The 15,209-nt window shown below is 43.0% G+C and overlaps 1 protein-coding gene across 18 annotated transcripts in view; it reads right to left on the bottom strand.

Annotated features, from left to right (window-relative positions):
- Positions 1–15,209, bottom strand: part of SPATS2L (spermatogenesis associated serine rich 2 like) — a 191,773-nt gene that overhangs the window by 15,265 nt on the left and 161,299 nt on the right. For all 18 annotated transcript variants that reach the window (XM_086346856.1, XM_086346799.1, XM_086346829.1 and 15 more), the window contains one exon: positions 1,490–1,548. In XM_086346856.1, coding sequence (XP_086202982.1) covers positions 1,490–1,548 — 59 coding nt within the window. The remainder of the gene's footprint in view (positions 1–1,489; positions 1,549–15,209) is intronic.

A 15,209-nucleotide genomic window follows, 5' to 3' on the forward strand; every position in this document is an offset into this window, starting at 1 on the left:
TTGGGAAAGGATGAAGAATTTAAAATGCCTAGAAGATAAAAATTGTAAAACTAAATCCCAGCTGAAAAATATGGTCTTAGGTTTCCCATTAACAAAGCAGATGAATTTAAAAATAAAAGAGGGATCAACATGTCCACTTGTGTTGAATTTGACTAAGCAGTCTTGTCTCAGCTGAAATTTCCAACTCATGAATCTCAGCCTATCTGAGATGGCAAATCCACCCTACTGGCTGTTGAGCAACTTTACAACAGTGGAAAGGTTTAGAAATAGGTGTAAAAATAGTAAAATAAATCAAACCCAGAGTACTAATATTTTGTGTTAAATTTAGAAAAAATTTTGTAATGATCAAGACTGCCTATGTGTGTTCATTATTTTATATATAGAATATTCTGTATCTTAAAGCAATCTCACTTGTGATTTCAATTTAAAACATTTCTTTTGGAGTGTTAAGTTGTTAGGTGTCAGTGAATCTGACTGAGTTTGTAAACAGAATTGGAGTGTTTTAAGAGAATTTCATTTAGTACATCTCTGAAAGTGAAAGTGTTAGTTGCTCAGTGGTGTCCCACTCTTTGCAACCCCATGGACTGCAGCCCACCAGGCTCCTCTGTCTATGGAATTCTCCAGGCAAGAATACTGGAGTGGGTTGCCATTCCCTTCTCCAGGGGATCTTCTCGACCCAGGAATTGAACCCAGGTCTTCTGCATTACAGGCAGATTCTTTACCATTTGAGTCACCAGGGAATTATTAATCTTGTAAGTGTTGCTTAAGAGCTTGGAATACTTTGCTGGTTAGCTTTGTGAGTTTGCCTTCTCAGGTTTCTGAAGTGCTTAAAAAAATAAGCTATATTAAATTTACAAATGTAATTCAAAATATTAAGGGGAATTGAAGTAACTTTCAAATAGAACAAATTTTTTAGGGGAACTGAATTTGGTAAACTTGAGTGAGTTGAAAGAACAAGTGAAAAGGATTGTATAAGTAAAATAGCAATATTTGTAAACTATAAGGCTTAAAAACTTATATTTTAAAAATTTGATATTCAATATCATTTTAAACCCAGTTAATTATAAGTAGTCCTATTTAGGCACAAAAGTCTCTTGGACTTTAAATAAACCCAAGTGACACCTATTTTTTGCTGCATGCATATTCTGCCCTCTGCTCAGTGGGTGCTTCTGTTCCATCCTTTTGGCCCCCACTCAGAATCTGACTTAGATGGTAAAGAATCCGCCTGCAATGAAGGAGACCTGTGTTCAGTCCCTGGGCCAGGAAGACCCCCTGGAGATGGGAATGGCTACCCACTCCAGTATTCTTGCCTGCAGAAGTCCATGGACAGAGGAGCCTGGTGGGCTACAGTCCATGGGGTCACAAAGAGTCGGACATGACTAAGCGACTAACGCTTTCACTTTTATTCAGAATCTATATCACTGTCATCTGACCTATCGATTACTTCTGATTGGGAGGCTCCTTGTCGAACAACCATGTGTCTACTTACTGGCTTCTTCTTTAACTTTATCCATTTCTGCCATTAATGAAACTTCTTTGTCAATGATGCTGGGGGGAAAAAAAAAACAAAAGCAAAGAATGGTTAATCAAAGATAAACTTTTAATAGGCACAGGCAATAAAAGAAAAATTATTTTCATTAAACAAAATACAAGATTACCATAAATATTTCTATGTTACAATGCCAGCAGCAGGCTCTGCCTTTCCAAAAATGAGGCAACATGGTAGGGATGCTCCCAGTGTTACACAGTGACATCTGCTGATTAAATCATTGTCAGCAAATCTAAAAACACAAGCCTTTTCAGACTTTCGGAATTGCACTGCTTTGAATTTCAATTTGGGAGTATTTTTGCCCTATGAATTTTCAAAGTTCCAAAACAATATAATAAGTATCTAAAAAGCTGGCACTCAGGTTATCAAGGCCTGTAATTCTCAAATGTCGCTATGGTTCACTCTGCCAGAATCGGTCTGGGAGGGAGAGAGAGGGCCCAGTTCTGATGCAGAGGGTCCTAGGAAACATGGGTCTGGGTCAATCCATCCACATGTTCTATATTGAGTCCATGCTTTCTTGTTCACCCAAATAAGCATTTCAAGGTCAAATTAACCTTTTCCATTATATTTAATATACTTATTGGTTAGTCCTTTGAAAAGGTATGATCTGGAAAAGTAATAATTATCTGTCCAAAAGTTCCTCTCTCATCCTAACTCCTTGCTCCCCTTCCAGAATCAACACATCACAAATCACTTATATATCTTCTCACAGATTTTTATGTGTATATAAGTAGAGATGCCAGACTTTTAAAGTTTTCATCTCAACCATAAATATTTCAATATAGACAGCTCAAAGATAAAAACTTTGGGGGGATGTAACCACAGTATTACTACAATACCTAAAAACATTAACAATAATTTAATGTTATCAGATATATACTCAGTATTCAAAATTTCCTAATTGCTCCATAGTTTTTTATTTTTTAACTGTTTGAACCAGGATCTAAATGAGGCCTATTCATGACAATTGGTTGACTGTCCCCTATATCCATTGTAATCTATACATTTCCTCCTATTTCTCTTTATTTTTTTTCCTTTGAAATTTATTTGTTAAAAAAAAACCAGGCTACATGTCCTGTAGAGTTATTCAAGGTCTTAATTTTGCAGACTGCACGTCCATGGTATTATTTAACCCAATCTTTTCTATTTTCTATAAATTTGCTACAATATAGAAATTTGATTAAATTCAGATTTGTTTCTTATTTCAGGAGAAATTATTTTATGTTATATACTTCTGTCACAGGACTGGAAAAGGTCAGTTTTCATTCCAATCCCAAAGAAAGGCAATGCCAAAGAATGCTCAAACTACCACACAATTGCACTCATCTCACACGCTAGTAAAGTAATGCTCAAAATTCTCCAAGCCAGGCTTCAGCAATATGTGAACCGTGAACTTCTTGATGTTTAAGCTGGTTTTAGAAAAGGCAGAGGAACCAGAGATCAAATTGCCAACATCTGCTGGATCATGGAAAAAGCAAGAGAGTTCCAGAAAAACATCTATTTCTGCTTTATTGACTATGCCAAAGCCTTTGACTGTGTGGATCACAATAAATTGTGGAAAATTCTGAAAGAGATGGGAATACCAGACTACCTGACCTGCCTCTTGAGAAATTTGTATGCAGGTCAGGAAGCAACAGTTCTGGACATGGAACAACAGACTGGTTCCAAATAGGAAAAGGAGTTTGTCAAGACTGTATATTGTCACCCTGCTTATTTAATTTATATGCAGAGCACATCATGAGAAACGCTGGACTGGAAGAAACACAAGCTGGAATCAAGATTGCTGGGAGAAATATCAATAACCTCAGATATGCAGATGACACCACCCTTATGGCAGAAAGTGAAGAGGAACTCAAAAGCCTCTTGATGAAAGTGAAAGTGGAGAATGAAAAAGTTGGCTTCAGATCAGATCAGATCAGATCAGTTGCTCAGTCGTGTCCGACTCTTTGCGACCCCATGAGTCGCAGCACGCCAGGCCTCCCTGTCCATCACCAACTCCCGGAGTTCACTCAGACTCACGTCCATCGAGTCAGTGATGCCATCCAGCCATCTCATCCTCTGTCGTCCCCTTCTCCTCCCGCCCCCAATCCCTCCCAGCATCAGAGTCTTTTCCAATGAGTCAACTCTTTGCATGAGGTGGCCAAAGTACTGGAGTTTCAGCTTTAGCATCATTCCTTCCAAAGAAATCCCAGGGCTGATCTCCTTCAGAATGGACTGGTTGGATCTCCTTGCAGTCCAAGGGGCTCGCAAGAGTGTTCTTCAACACCACAGTTCAAAAGCATCAATTCTTCAGCACTCAGCCTTCTTCACAGCCCAACTCTCACATCCATACATGACCACAGGAAAAACCATAGCCTTGACTAGATGAACCTTTGTTGGCAAAGTAATGTCTCTGCTTTTGAATATGCTATCTAGGTTGGTCATAACTTTCCTTCCAAGGAGTAAGCGTCTTTTAATTTCATGGCTGCAGTCACCATCTGCAGCGATTTTGGCTCAACATTCAGAAAACGAAGATCATGGCATCCGGTCCCACCACTTCATGGGAAATAGATGGGGAAACAGTGGAAACAGTGTCAGACTTTATTTTTCTGGGCTCCAAAATCACTACAGATGGTGACCGCAGCCATGAAATTAAAAGAAGCTTACTCCTTGGAAGAAAAGTTATGACCAACCTAGATAGCATATTCAAAAGCAGAGACATTACTTTGCCAACAAAGGTTCGTCTAGTCAAGGCTATGGTTTTTCCTGTGGTCATGTATGGATGTGAGAGTTGGCCTGTGAAGAAGGCTGAGCGCCGAAGAATTGATGCTTTTGAACTGTGGTGTTGGAGAAGACTCTTGAGAGTCCCTTGGACTACAAGGAGATCCAATCAGTCCATTCTGAAGGAGATCAGCTCTGGGATTTCTTTGGAAGGAATGATGCTAAAGCTGAAACTCCAGTACTTTGGCCACCTCATGCGAAGAGTTGACTCATTGGAAAAGACTCTGATGCTGGGAGGGATTAGGGGCAGGAGGAGAAGGGGACGACAGAGGATGAGACAGCTGGATGGTATCACTGACTCGATGGACGTGAGTCTGGGTGAACTCCGGGAGTTGGTGATGGACAGAGAGGACTGGTGTGCTGCAATTCATGGGGTCGCAAAGAGTCGGACACAACTGAGCGACTGATCTGATCTCATATACTTCTGTCAGCAGACACACAACAGGACACACTTATAAATATTCCTCTTGAAAAAAAAATAAAACCTGAATGTGCTCAGATTTCTACATTTCAAAATAAATGTAAAGGAAATACAATGAACATCTCTAATGATTATTATATTAGTAGCTATTGGTGGTCATTGCCTAGATCAACAGGATTTGAAAAATGAGAATATTTGAATTCTGTCAATCTTTCATTTATTTACTGAAAACTTCCCTAAAGAGAAATTTCCTTTACCAACTATTTGGTTATCATGAAGTACAGTTTGCATAGATGAGTCAGGATAAATGCTTGGTTCTCCCCTTTTATTTATCAGTTTTCAAAACAATAGTTGGTTCCTGCAAAAGTAATCAATTAGATGATTTTTTTTTGCTGGTTTGTATAGTTTAATTATGAACCCATATTTAATGTACTTCAATACACTTATTACTTTATTATACTCAGATTGTTCCAACAGATGTACTTTTTGTTCTCCATCAGATGTACTTTTAAAATTTAAAGTGTGTTGAAAGTCTTTTCCCCTTAAGAGAAAATATTGTGTAGTATTTGTCAAGGTAGGAAGTGGTTCCTGGGATGTATCTATGTCTAAGAGTTTAGGGCTCCTCAACCAGTGATACAACCTAAGCACTTAGAGAGTAATGACTGTTTGCTGAAGAGCTTGGCTCTTTCCAACCAGGAAATCCTAATGGAAAGAGCTGACGTGAACAAGGAATGGCAAATTCTCCAGAACTGGGCTTGAAGCCTAAACCATCAAGCGCAGACACGTGGCTGAAGGTCACTGGCTATGACCATTTTGGTGGAATTAGCATATTAGAGGATTGTGCCTAATTTATTGACATTAAGTACATATGATGTCAGTGTGTTAACATAGGAAATACATGACGCAGAAAGATGGACGGCGAGAAGAAAGTCTTTATCCCATCCCTGTCCCAGTTTACTCAGTCCCCGTGCCTGGAGGTATCTATTTGCTACGAGTTTCTTGTGTTTCTTTTTGGAGATCATAAACCAGCATATGTTCATGAATTGTATGAAATGCTGGGTTAAGTCAATAGGCTTGTACTCCTGCAATTATCAGGTATATTTAGCTTTCCTGTAAAGTTCACAAATGCAGCTACATAGAGGTCAAGTGAATGCAGTGGGCAATTCTATGCTAGTTTAGGAAAACAAGGGTAATGGATAAGCTGGTAGGGAGCTTAGGTGAGAACCTAGAGATCTGGGGTCAGGAGCCCAAATGACAACAACACGCTAAGCTATTCTGCCTGAGAAAATGCTTTGAATTTTTACAGTCAATCTTGAAGGAAATCAACCCTGAACATTCACTGGAAGGACTGATGCTGAAGCTGAAGCTCCAATACTTTGGCCACCTGATGTGAAGAGCCAACTCATTGGAAAAGACCCTGATGCTGGTAAAGATTGAGGGCAGGAGGAGAAGGGGACGAAAGAGTATTAGATGGTTGGAGAGCACCACTGACTCCATGAACATGAGTTTGAGCAAACTCTGGGAGATAGTGAAAGACAGGGAAGCCTGGTGTGCTGAAGGCCACAGGTTTGCAAAGAGTTGGACACAACTTAACAACATAGAAAGGGAGATGAAAAGAGAGAGAGTCAGCCAGGACGGTGGGAGCTGTGTAAGGGTGAAGAGGCTGGGAGAAATGACTGGTAGTGAGGTGAGCAAAGGAGCTTCCAGAAGCAGGAGGACCACATGTGCTACTGTGAGGTGTCCACTGTGAGGTGTGTGAGGTAAGCCTTGCTTGGGGCATCCAGACCTTCACCACACTTGGTGTGAGTGGTCTGAGTGTGTGTGTATACACACACACACACACACATACCCCATAGACCCTCACACACACAGACTGAGGAAGTGGCTGAGTGTCAAGTCTGCATCAGTGCAGGGCTGAGGAGATGGGAAGAGGTCACAGCCTGAAGGCAGAGTGCAGGTGAGAATGTGGGGGGTCTGGCCCACGTCCCTGAACTAACACAAATCTCAGGGCTTTTGACTTTCTGCACACATGGAACTGGAGTCCAGGGGGCTGGGACTCTGCTGACTTATGGGCTGCAGGTCATGTGAGACTTGCTCTCTTCTCTTCATCAGCACTGTGAAGCCGGGTTGCCCAGTTGGGGTGGCTATACAGGATACGCCACAAAGAGCACGAGGAAACTCTAGTCTGTGGAGAGACTGACACATCATTCAGCCACTGGACAGATATTAGCTGAGGGTGGGGCTGGGGATACAGCTGTGGATTAAAAAAAACCAGATTCCTGCCATCCTTGTGGAGCCTACATTCTTTTGGGGGAGCTGAGAGGAAGAAGGTGAGAGGACCTGTTGAGCTTATGGGGGAAACAGTGAAACACAGATGGAGAGAGAAGAAAATGACAATGGTGAGAAGAGGAACTTAGGATTCCCCACCCTCCATCAACCACAAGGCTAAGATTAGAGTCTCCAAGTCCTGAGTTAATGCAAGGTACACGTGATACCAGATGGGGTGTCTTTAGATTTCAAGGGACGGGACAGGGCAGACTGCAGTCAGAAAGCCATGACAGCCTCCACAATCCCCATGGCCTCAGTCCCCAAACAGGACCATGGACCCTGTGGCTTGTCCATGTGCTGGGTGAGGAAGATGGTGTAGGAAGGGGCCTTTGCTAATTTCTTTATCAGCTATAAGATTATAGTTAATTTTTGTTGATTAAACTTGTTAACATAATTATGTGCTCAGAGAGTTTACAAGATGGACATTTGGGGTATAATCTGTATCCCTAGGTCTAACATGTATTAAACAAAGCTGGACATTCACACCACGGTTAGTTCAGGCCTCCTGGGCTAGCAACAGGAGGGATGAAGGCCACACACAATAAATTGTTAATCTGTTTAATGCCAACTGGAGGAACTGAACTGAACTGGAGGATGTGAAAAGCCTGTGAAGTTGGCATCAAACTATGCCTCCACTCCTCTGGGTATTTCAACAAAAAGACCGTCCTCAAGCATCTTAGCAATTCAAGCACTGCTATGTATGATTGCTTTCAAAACTCATGCATCAAGGCGAGCCAAGGGATCTCTGCTGCATCAGGACCCTGCTCAGAATATATGAGCCGGATGCAAAGCAGGATTAAGGTGCTGGCCCCAGGCAGTGCCCCAGGACCTCTCCTGTGAGAATCAGTAAGGTGAACCTGAGAATTCCACTGTATTCTTTTGTCCTTTCAAGGCGGCAGGTTTCTGGAAGGGAAGACTAAGGGAAGAGGATGTGGAAGTTGCAAAGGAGGATGGGACAGTGGAGGCTGGCCAGTCCTCTGGCAGGCTGTCAGACAGCAAGGAAACAGCATCATAGCATGCTGAGAGCCAGTTCAAAGGAAGGTCCAAGCGGAAAGGCTGTGTCTAACACCTTTATGGCTGCTCCCTGAGGCTTGCAGGATCTTAGGTCCTCGACCAAGGATCGAACCCATGCAGTGAGATCATAGAGTCCTAACCACTGGACCACCAGGGAAGTCCCCGAGCCTAACACCTTCTAAATACCCACAGTGCCTGGTGTCATGTCCAACTTTCTGAGCAATTTCATCAGTGCCATTCACAAGTCCCACGAAAATTTCTTAGAGACACAAGGACAGAGATACACACTGAAGGGGTGTCTGGTGGGAAACCACTCTGTGGGCTGGGCAAGGGCAGAGGGTGCTGGGCAAAATCCAGGAGGGAGTGTTAGGAGACAGGGAGGGTAGGAGGGAGGAATGGCACTGGAGAGTTGACGAGCCACAGAAAAATCAGTGTCACTGTCCCATCCCTGCTGCAGAAGCAGAAAGGTCAAGTGTGGGCTTTCAAGGTACCACTGTGTGTAGACAGACAGCAGCCTCCAGATGAGAGCTGTTTGTAACTTACACCCCGAGAGTGTGCCCTGTGCCCCGCACATTAGGGAGAGCACCAGTGCATCACTACAGTGAGTTCATTCAAGCGTCCTAACAGACACCCTGGGAAGTATGAGCTCCTCTCTCCCCTCACCACAGGGCTCTGGCACATGCCCTTCCTGTTGCTGGAAGACCTTTCCTCCCCAACCCTGCCTTTCTTCATCTCCTTCACTTGGTGGCATCTTTCAGGTCTCTGCTTAATCATCCATTCTTCAGAGAAACTCTGATGGAGTTTTAAAAAACTTCCATTCTTAGACTTTATGATCTTAGACTATTGTGAGCTGCTCGACAAAAACGGCTTGATAGTGATGAATGGAAGGGAAGACAGCATATTCATTTTTCTACAGCATAACAGTAATGAAACTCCTTAATTGGTATATTGTAGTGCTTGCATATAAATCCTGTTTATGCAAAAATTTATATAACTTTTGTCACTGATTGAATCTAATCATTTGAGACACAAGCTTATGAATAAAAGTACAATGATATTCACAAAACCTCACAGGGTTTGGCTCAGAATCAAAACATGTAGAGAATGATTCTGTTTGCAAATTGGGAGGGTAATAAATTATTGAAATTTGTACTTTCCCCACACTAATCATCTGCGATTCTAGATTTGGGGTATATTTGCTTTTCAAAGGTGACACTTGGAAGAAACACGGAAGTCTTTAATCAGCTTTCTGCTGACCACTGAAAGTTTTCTAAATAGCTGGATAAAGTCCTCAGGAAGGCACCAGACTGAAGACAGACACTATCAAACATGTTCTACATAAACTGAGCTCACAAAAAAACCCATGCTGACCTCACATGTTTCAGACGTGCCCTTTATCCTTCCAAAAACACATCTTCTCATTTTATCTAAACTGCCTAGATAGTAAAATTTTATCCTGTTGCCGTAAAAAAGCTTTTATTATTAAAGCAATAAGGTGTAAGGAGAGGAAGATTACCATGGCCCAGGCTTTAGGGTTTATTATACAGTTAATCACAGAGATAAAGTGTCATTTTATAAAAATGTTTCCACTGTCTTGATTCCTTTCTATAGAGGACTAATCATAACAATAATAAAAAGAATCAGAAAGGCACTTCCGCAGGAAGAGATTTATCACGTTCTTCTCTGTGAAAGACTTCTTTAAATGTGGAGGCAAAGACACAGAGAGACAAAACGGCTTCATTTGAGAGCTCGGAAGAGCCATGTAGAGTCGGGTGTGTTTCATGAATAAAGATGCCCTGATGGGGAGCAGCTACTGGACTATCACTGGGTGAGAAGCTGGAGAGCAGAAGCTACTGGCAGATACTGAGGAAGGGAAGGTAGGATTTCAAAGGGAGATGAACAAGATCTCCAACAGCAGCCAGAGTCAGATGTTAAAGAGTTAAAACTAGGCCATACTTCATCTTCCTGTGCTGGCCTCAGGGAGGCCGTAGTGAGAGAAACTGCCTGTGAGCATCTGATCCCAGACAATTCTGCTTCACGACCTTCTGGCGGATGAAGGGCTTCCATGTAGAGCTTTAACTCTTGGGATGCCAAGCAGAACCAAGTGGAAGAAAAAGAGCTTCAGGAAGCAGACACAGCCCGTGCTCGCCAGGAGGATGAGCACGAGGCAGAGCCTCTGGACCGCCGGTCCCTTGAGAGAGAAAAACATTGTGGAGACTGGACTTCCTGGTGATCCCGTGGTGAAGACTCCACCTGCCAAGGCAGGGTACACGCTTTGATCCCTGGTCTAGGAAAATGCCACATGCCGTGGGGCAATTGAGCTCTCGCGCCACAACTACTGAAGCCTGCGCTTCTAGAGCCTGAGCTCCGCTATAAGAGAAGCCGCCGCAACGAGAAGCCCACGCACCACAACTAGAGACTAGCCCCCACTCACTGCAACTAGAGAAAAGCCCTCGCAGCAACAAAGACCCAATGCAGCCAAAAATAAAAAAATAATTTTAAAAAGAAATGTGGAGATGGCTACGGAGGAAGGATTCTACTGAATGCTAAGGGGATAGCTATGACAAACCTAGACAGCATATTAAAAAGCAGAGACATCACTTTGCCAACAAAAGTTGGTATAGTCAAAGCTATGGTTTTTCCAGTAGTCATGTATGGATGTGAGAGTTGGACCATAAAGAGGGCTGTGCACTGAAGAATTGATGCTTTCGAACTGTGGTGTTGGAGAAGACCTTGAGAATCCCTTGGACTGCAAGGAGATCAAACCAATCTATCCTAAAGGATATCAACCCTGAATATTCATTGGAAGGACTGATGCTGAAGCTCTAATAATTTGGCCACCTGATGTGAAGAGCCAACTCATTGGAAAAGACTTTGATGCTGTGAAAGATCAAGGGCAGGAGGAGAACACGGCGACAGAGGATGAGATGGTTGGATGGCATCACAGACTCAATGGACATGAGTTTCAGCGAATTCTGGGAGATGGTGAAGGACAGGGAAGCCTGGTGTGCTGCAGTCCATGGGGTCTCAAAGAGACACAACTTAGCAACTAAACTTGTAACAACAACAACAAAAGGGGATGTTTCACCTCTCCTTGTTGTTGCTCAGTCACTCAGTCATGTCTTTTCCTGGCCTGTATCAAATAGCTTAAAGCATGTCAATGAGAAGCCATAAAGCCAGACTTCCTATATAAACAATTACCATTTATTTCACTAAAGAGAAAGGGTAATGTACAAATATCTCCCCTCATCTTGGGCTCTGCTCCTTACTGTGGCATCAGGAGTAAGAACTGTGACCATGGGAGGAAGGCTAGCTGAGTGCCTGGCAGCCTCGTAGTGCCTAGTGGCTGCTGTGTGGACCCTGAGTTGGGAGCAGGTGCTGATGGGAGAGACCACCGGTACTGCTCAGAGTTTAGGCATCAACATCCCTTGCCCTGGAATAAAGGATTGCGCCCACCAGGTGGAGGGCAGAAAACCTCCCTTTATCCACCTCGGGTGTACTATACTATTACCACAGGAACCATCTCTAGTCCACTCCCCAATATATTGCCAAGAATTCTTGGGCCCAGGGCAAAACTAGTCAGGGGCTTCAGTTCACCCATTTCTCAACTATTTCTGCTGCCAACAAAGGTGTTCCTGGCCTGGTAGGCACACACACAGCAAGACTGCACGTGGTTCTCTATTCCTGGGGTCAAGAGAACAGGTGCCCACAAACGGTGCCCACGCTCTTGCATGGCTGCCAGTTCCGTGTTCCTCCTTTCTCCCTTCTGTTCCCTGAAGACTAGCAGAATATGCCACCCCAAAACACGGCACTTCGGTATATTGATTACTGTGAACACTATGGGCAGTGAAAAACAGCAAATGCAGCGAGACACGTTCTCAGATGTGCTTCAGGACAGATTGTTCAAAAGGAGCTCAGTTGTCATACACCCACCTCCTTTCCCAGGAGTTTTCACCAAACAGGGAGGATGCTGACATCACAGGAGAGACTAGAATTGACACCACAGTCAGACTTTGTCACAAGCTGTCATATACTTCCTGGGCTTCCCAGGTGGTGCCAGCTGAGTGTGCTGCAGTCCATGGGGTCGTAACGAGACACAACTTTGTCTTTTGGTAAAGAACCTGCCTGCCAATACTGGAGACATAAAGAGACATAGGTTCGATCCCTGGGTCTAGCAGATCCCCTGGAGGAGGGCATGACAACCCACTCCAGTATACTTGCCTGGAGAAATCTATGGACAGAGCAGCCTGGCAGGTTACAGTCCATAGGGTCACAAGGATGCAGATATGACTGAAGTGACTTAGCAGCAGCAGCAGCCCTTCCATTTGCTCTTCTAAGGACCAGTTCATCTTTCCTAAAAATCATGCACTCTCCCCTCAGAGATCTACATGCCTCTCCTCTTTCCCTTTTAAGATGGTATTTAATCCTGAATTCCAGGCCACTGTGGGGACTTCACTTTTCCCTAAGGGTCTCCCCTGTGTACATGAGATGTCCATGTTAATATATGTCTGTTTGTTTTTCTCTTGTTAATCTGTCTTATATAACAGGGTCTCAATCAAGAACACAGAAGGGTAGAGGGTAAATATTCTTCCTCCCCTGCATGTCCATCCTGGCCTCTTCCTTGCCCTGACTGTTCTCACCACTCACCAGTTTCCACAACACCCCTTCATTCACTTCCCATGTGATCAGTTCCTCCTGCGTTATCCCAGAAATGGCTCTCCTAACCAGCTCCACCTGCCAGTGTGCCACTACAGCTCATCATCAAGGAGCCGGCTATGCTCATTTATTTAGCTTTCTGTTGGGATTCCTGAGTCTTTTACCTTCTACTCTGTCCACGTTTGCACCTCAGTTTCACAACAACCCGCGTTCTTATAATTGGAATTTTTTTTTCTGAATGCAGCAGTGATTTGACAATTGATCTAAAGATTTCTTGAATTCCAACGTATTGTGCAATAAACATACAAAACCCAACATGCATGTCTACAGCCTGTCAGCTGGGGTTGGGATGCAACTCTTTGAACAGCTGCCTAGAAATCGTGACTCTCAGGGAAATAAAGTAGAACATCTCTGAGCACAAATCGGAGTTAACACGTACGGCAGAGCCACACTGCTCTGGCGGCCAGTGAACACGGCAGCTGGGCTCCATTTGCCAATCAGGTTGAGGCCATTTTTTTCCCTTTTTTTTTAAATCAGAGGTAACATAACCTGTTAATGTTAATACCTCTTAGTCTGCATATTTTATATTGGAATTAGATAATGATTTAAATTACAGTTGATGAATATTTCACCACACCATCTGAGATGCATAGACATGTGCAGATGAAGCATAATGACTAACTCTCACCACAAAATCCTGGAGTTCCTTACACACAATAGTTAATTGAAAAATGAACAAATATGGACAGGGATTCCTTTTTCTTCTTGGAATTTAAGAAATGACATCAGAGTTGCAAAATCCTGCAAATTCTACAAATCCCACATCATCACATGCTTAATTAAAAAGTATCTACATTCCTTATATACTTCTATTTAGAATTTTACATCTGATTTGACTTAATAATATAATTTCTTATCTTTGCTGACTACTTCTTAGTTTTGTTTCTTTACATGGTGATCAGCATTCAGGGAAAGTAACTTATCTGTATTTCAGCTTCTATAGGTATAAAAATGATATGACTTACTACCATCTCCTTTTTTAAAAAAATAAAAGAACAACAAAACTATATCTATGAAAAAGAAAGCAAACTTCTATCTGTGGTGTTGATTGTCTTACAGCACAAGGGTACCACTTAAGGAAGTAACATTCTTCATTTACTTTATTTTGTGCTAAGTCACTTCAGTCGTGTCTCACTCTTTTTGACCCCTGGACTGTAGCCCACCAGGCTCCTGTGTCCATGGGATTCTCCAGGCAAGAATGTTGGAGTGGGTTGCCATTTCCTCCTCCAGGGGAATCTTCCCAACCCAGTGATCAAACACGCGTCTCCTGTGTCTCCTGCACTGCTTAGGCAGGTTTTTTTTTTACCACTAGCGCCAACTACAGCTCTCATTAAAAACAAAAAACTGGGAAATGTAGAAAGGAAGATAAAACAAATTTCAAAATAAAATCTCTGTCTCATACCCAAAATACAGCCAACCACTCTGAATACTGTTGCATTCCCCTCCAATTTGGGGGGAAGAGGGCATCTAGGCAGAAGCCATCATAGTGATGAATCACAGTTAACACATACTCATGAACAGAAACTAGAAGAGATTGACAGGGCCAGAAAAAGTCACAGAAATGCTGGCCTACTTCTGACCCAAGGCAGTCAGGCCTAGCCTCCACTGCTCTGGCCTCCTGAGGGCTCCTGCATCTTTTGACTCTTTTGTGAAGAGGAGAGAATGTGTACTTCTTGGTTTGGGCCAAAAAGCTCTCACCAGCCAGCATCTCCAGGCTCATCTGTTGCCTCTCATCTTCAGGACCTGCCCCAGCCAATGGCTTCCCAAATAGGGGCATAAAGAAAATAGTAAACTGCATGTACATACATTTTTAATTTTTTTTTTAAGCTGAGCTATGTGGCATGCAGGATCTTAATTCCCCAACCAGAGATCAAACCTGTGCCCCCTGCATTGGAAGTGCAGAGTCTTAACCACTAGACCACCAGGGAAGTCCCAGTGTTTACTTTTCATTCCAAAAAGTAGACTTTCCCAATCTTCAGTATACAGATTAACCATAGCACACATAAATTATTTATAAATAAATTTTTTGGTTTGAGAGGGATGTGCTCACAATTCACTTCGATGGAGTGAGACCCAGGGCACACACTCCTCTCAAATCATGTTGTGGTCTCTCTTATTTTCTGGTTCCTTGTGTTATTTCTTCTGCATGGAATCCTTTTTCCCTCCCAGGATGACAAATTCCTAGTCTTCCTTCAAAGACCAGCTCAAATGTCACCTCTGTGGTCGACCCTTCCTTAACCAGGCGGTATTGATTTCTCCTCCTCCAGGCCCAGCTCCATTGCAGTACTTGCCTTTGTGCAGTTTCTATATTCACCCACTAGCCCTGGGGTTCTACTGTATCGGGTGGATGAATGAAGAGAAGGGAAGGGAAGGTAGAGAGAAGGCATGGCAAGACAGGAAAGGGAAAGGAGGCCTGATGTG

The sequence above is a fragment of the Bos grunniens genome, chromosome 2 (assembly GCF_055505025.1).
Source record: "Bos grunniens cultivar Pamir isolate PY7600 chromosome 2, Bosgru_T2T1.0, whole genome shotgun sequence".
NCBI classification, from domain to species: Eukaryota; Metazoa; Chordata; class Mammalia; order Artiodactyla; family Bovidae; genus Bos; species Bos grunniens.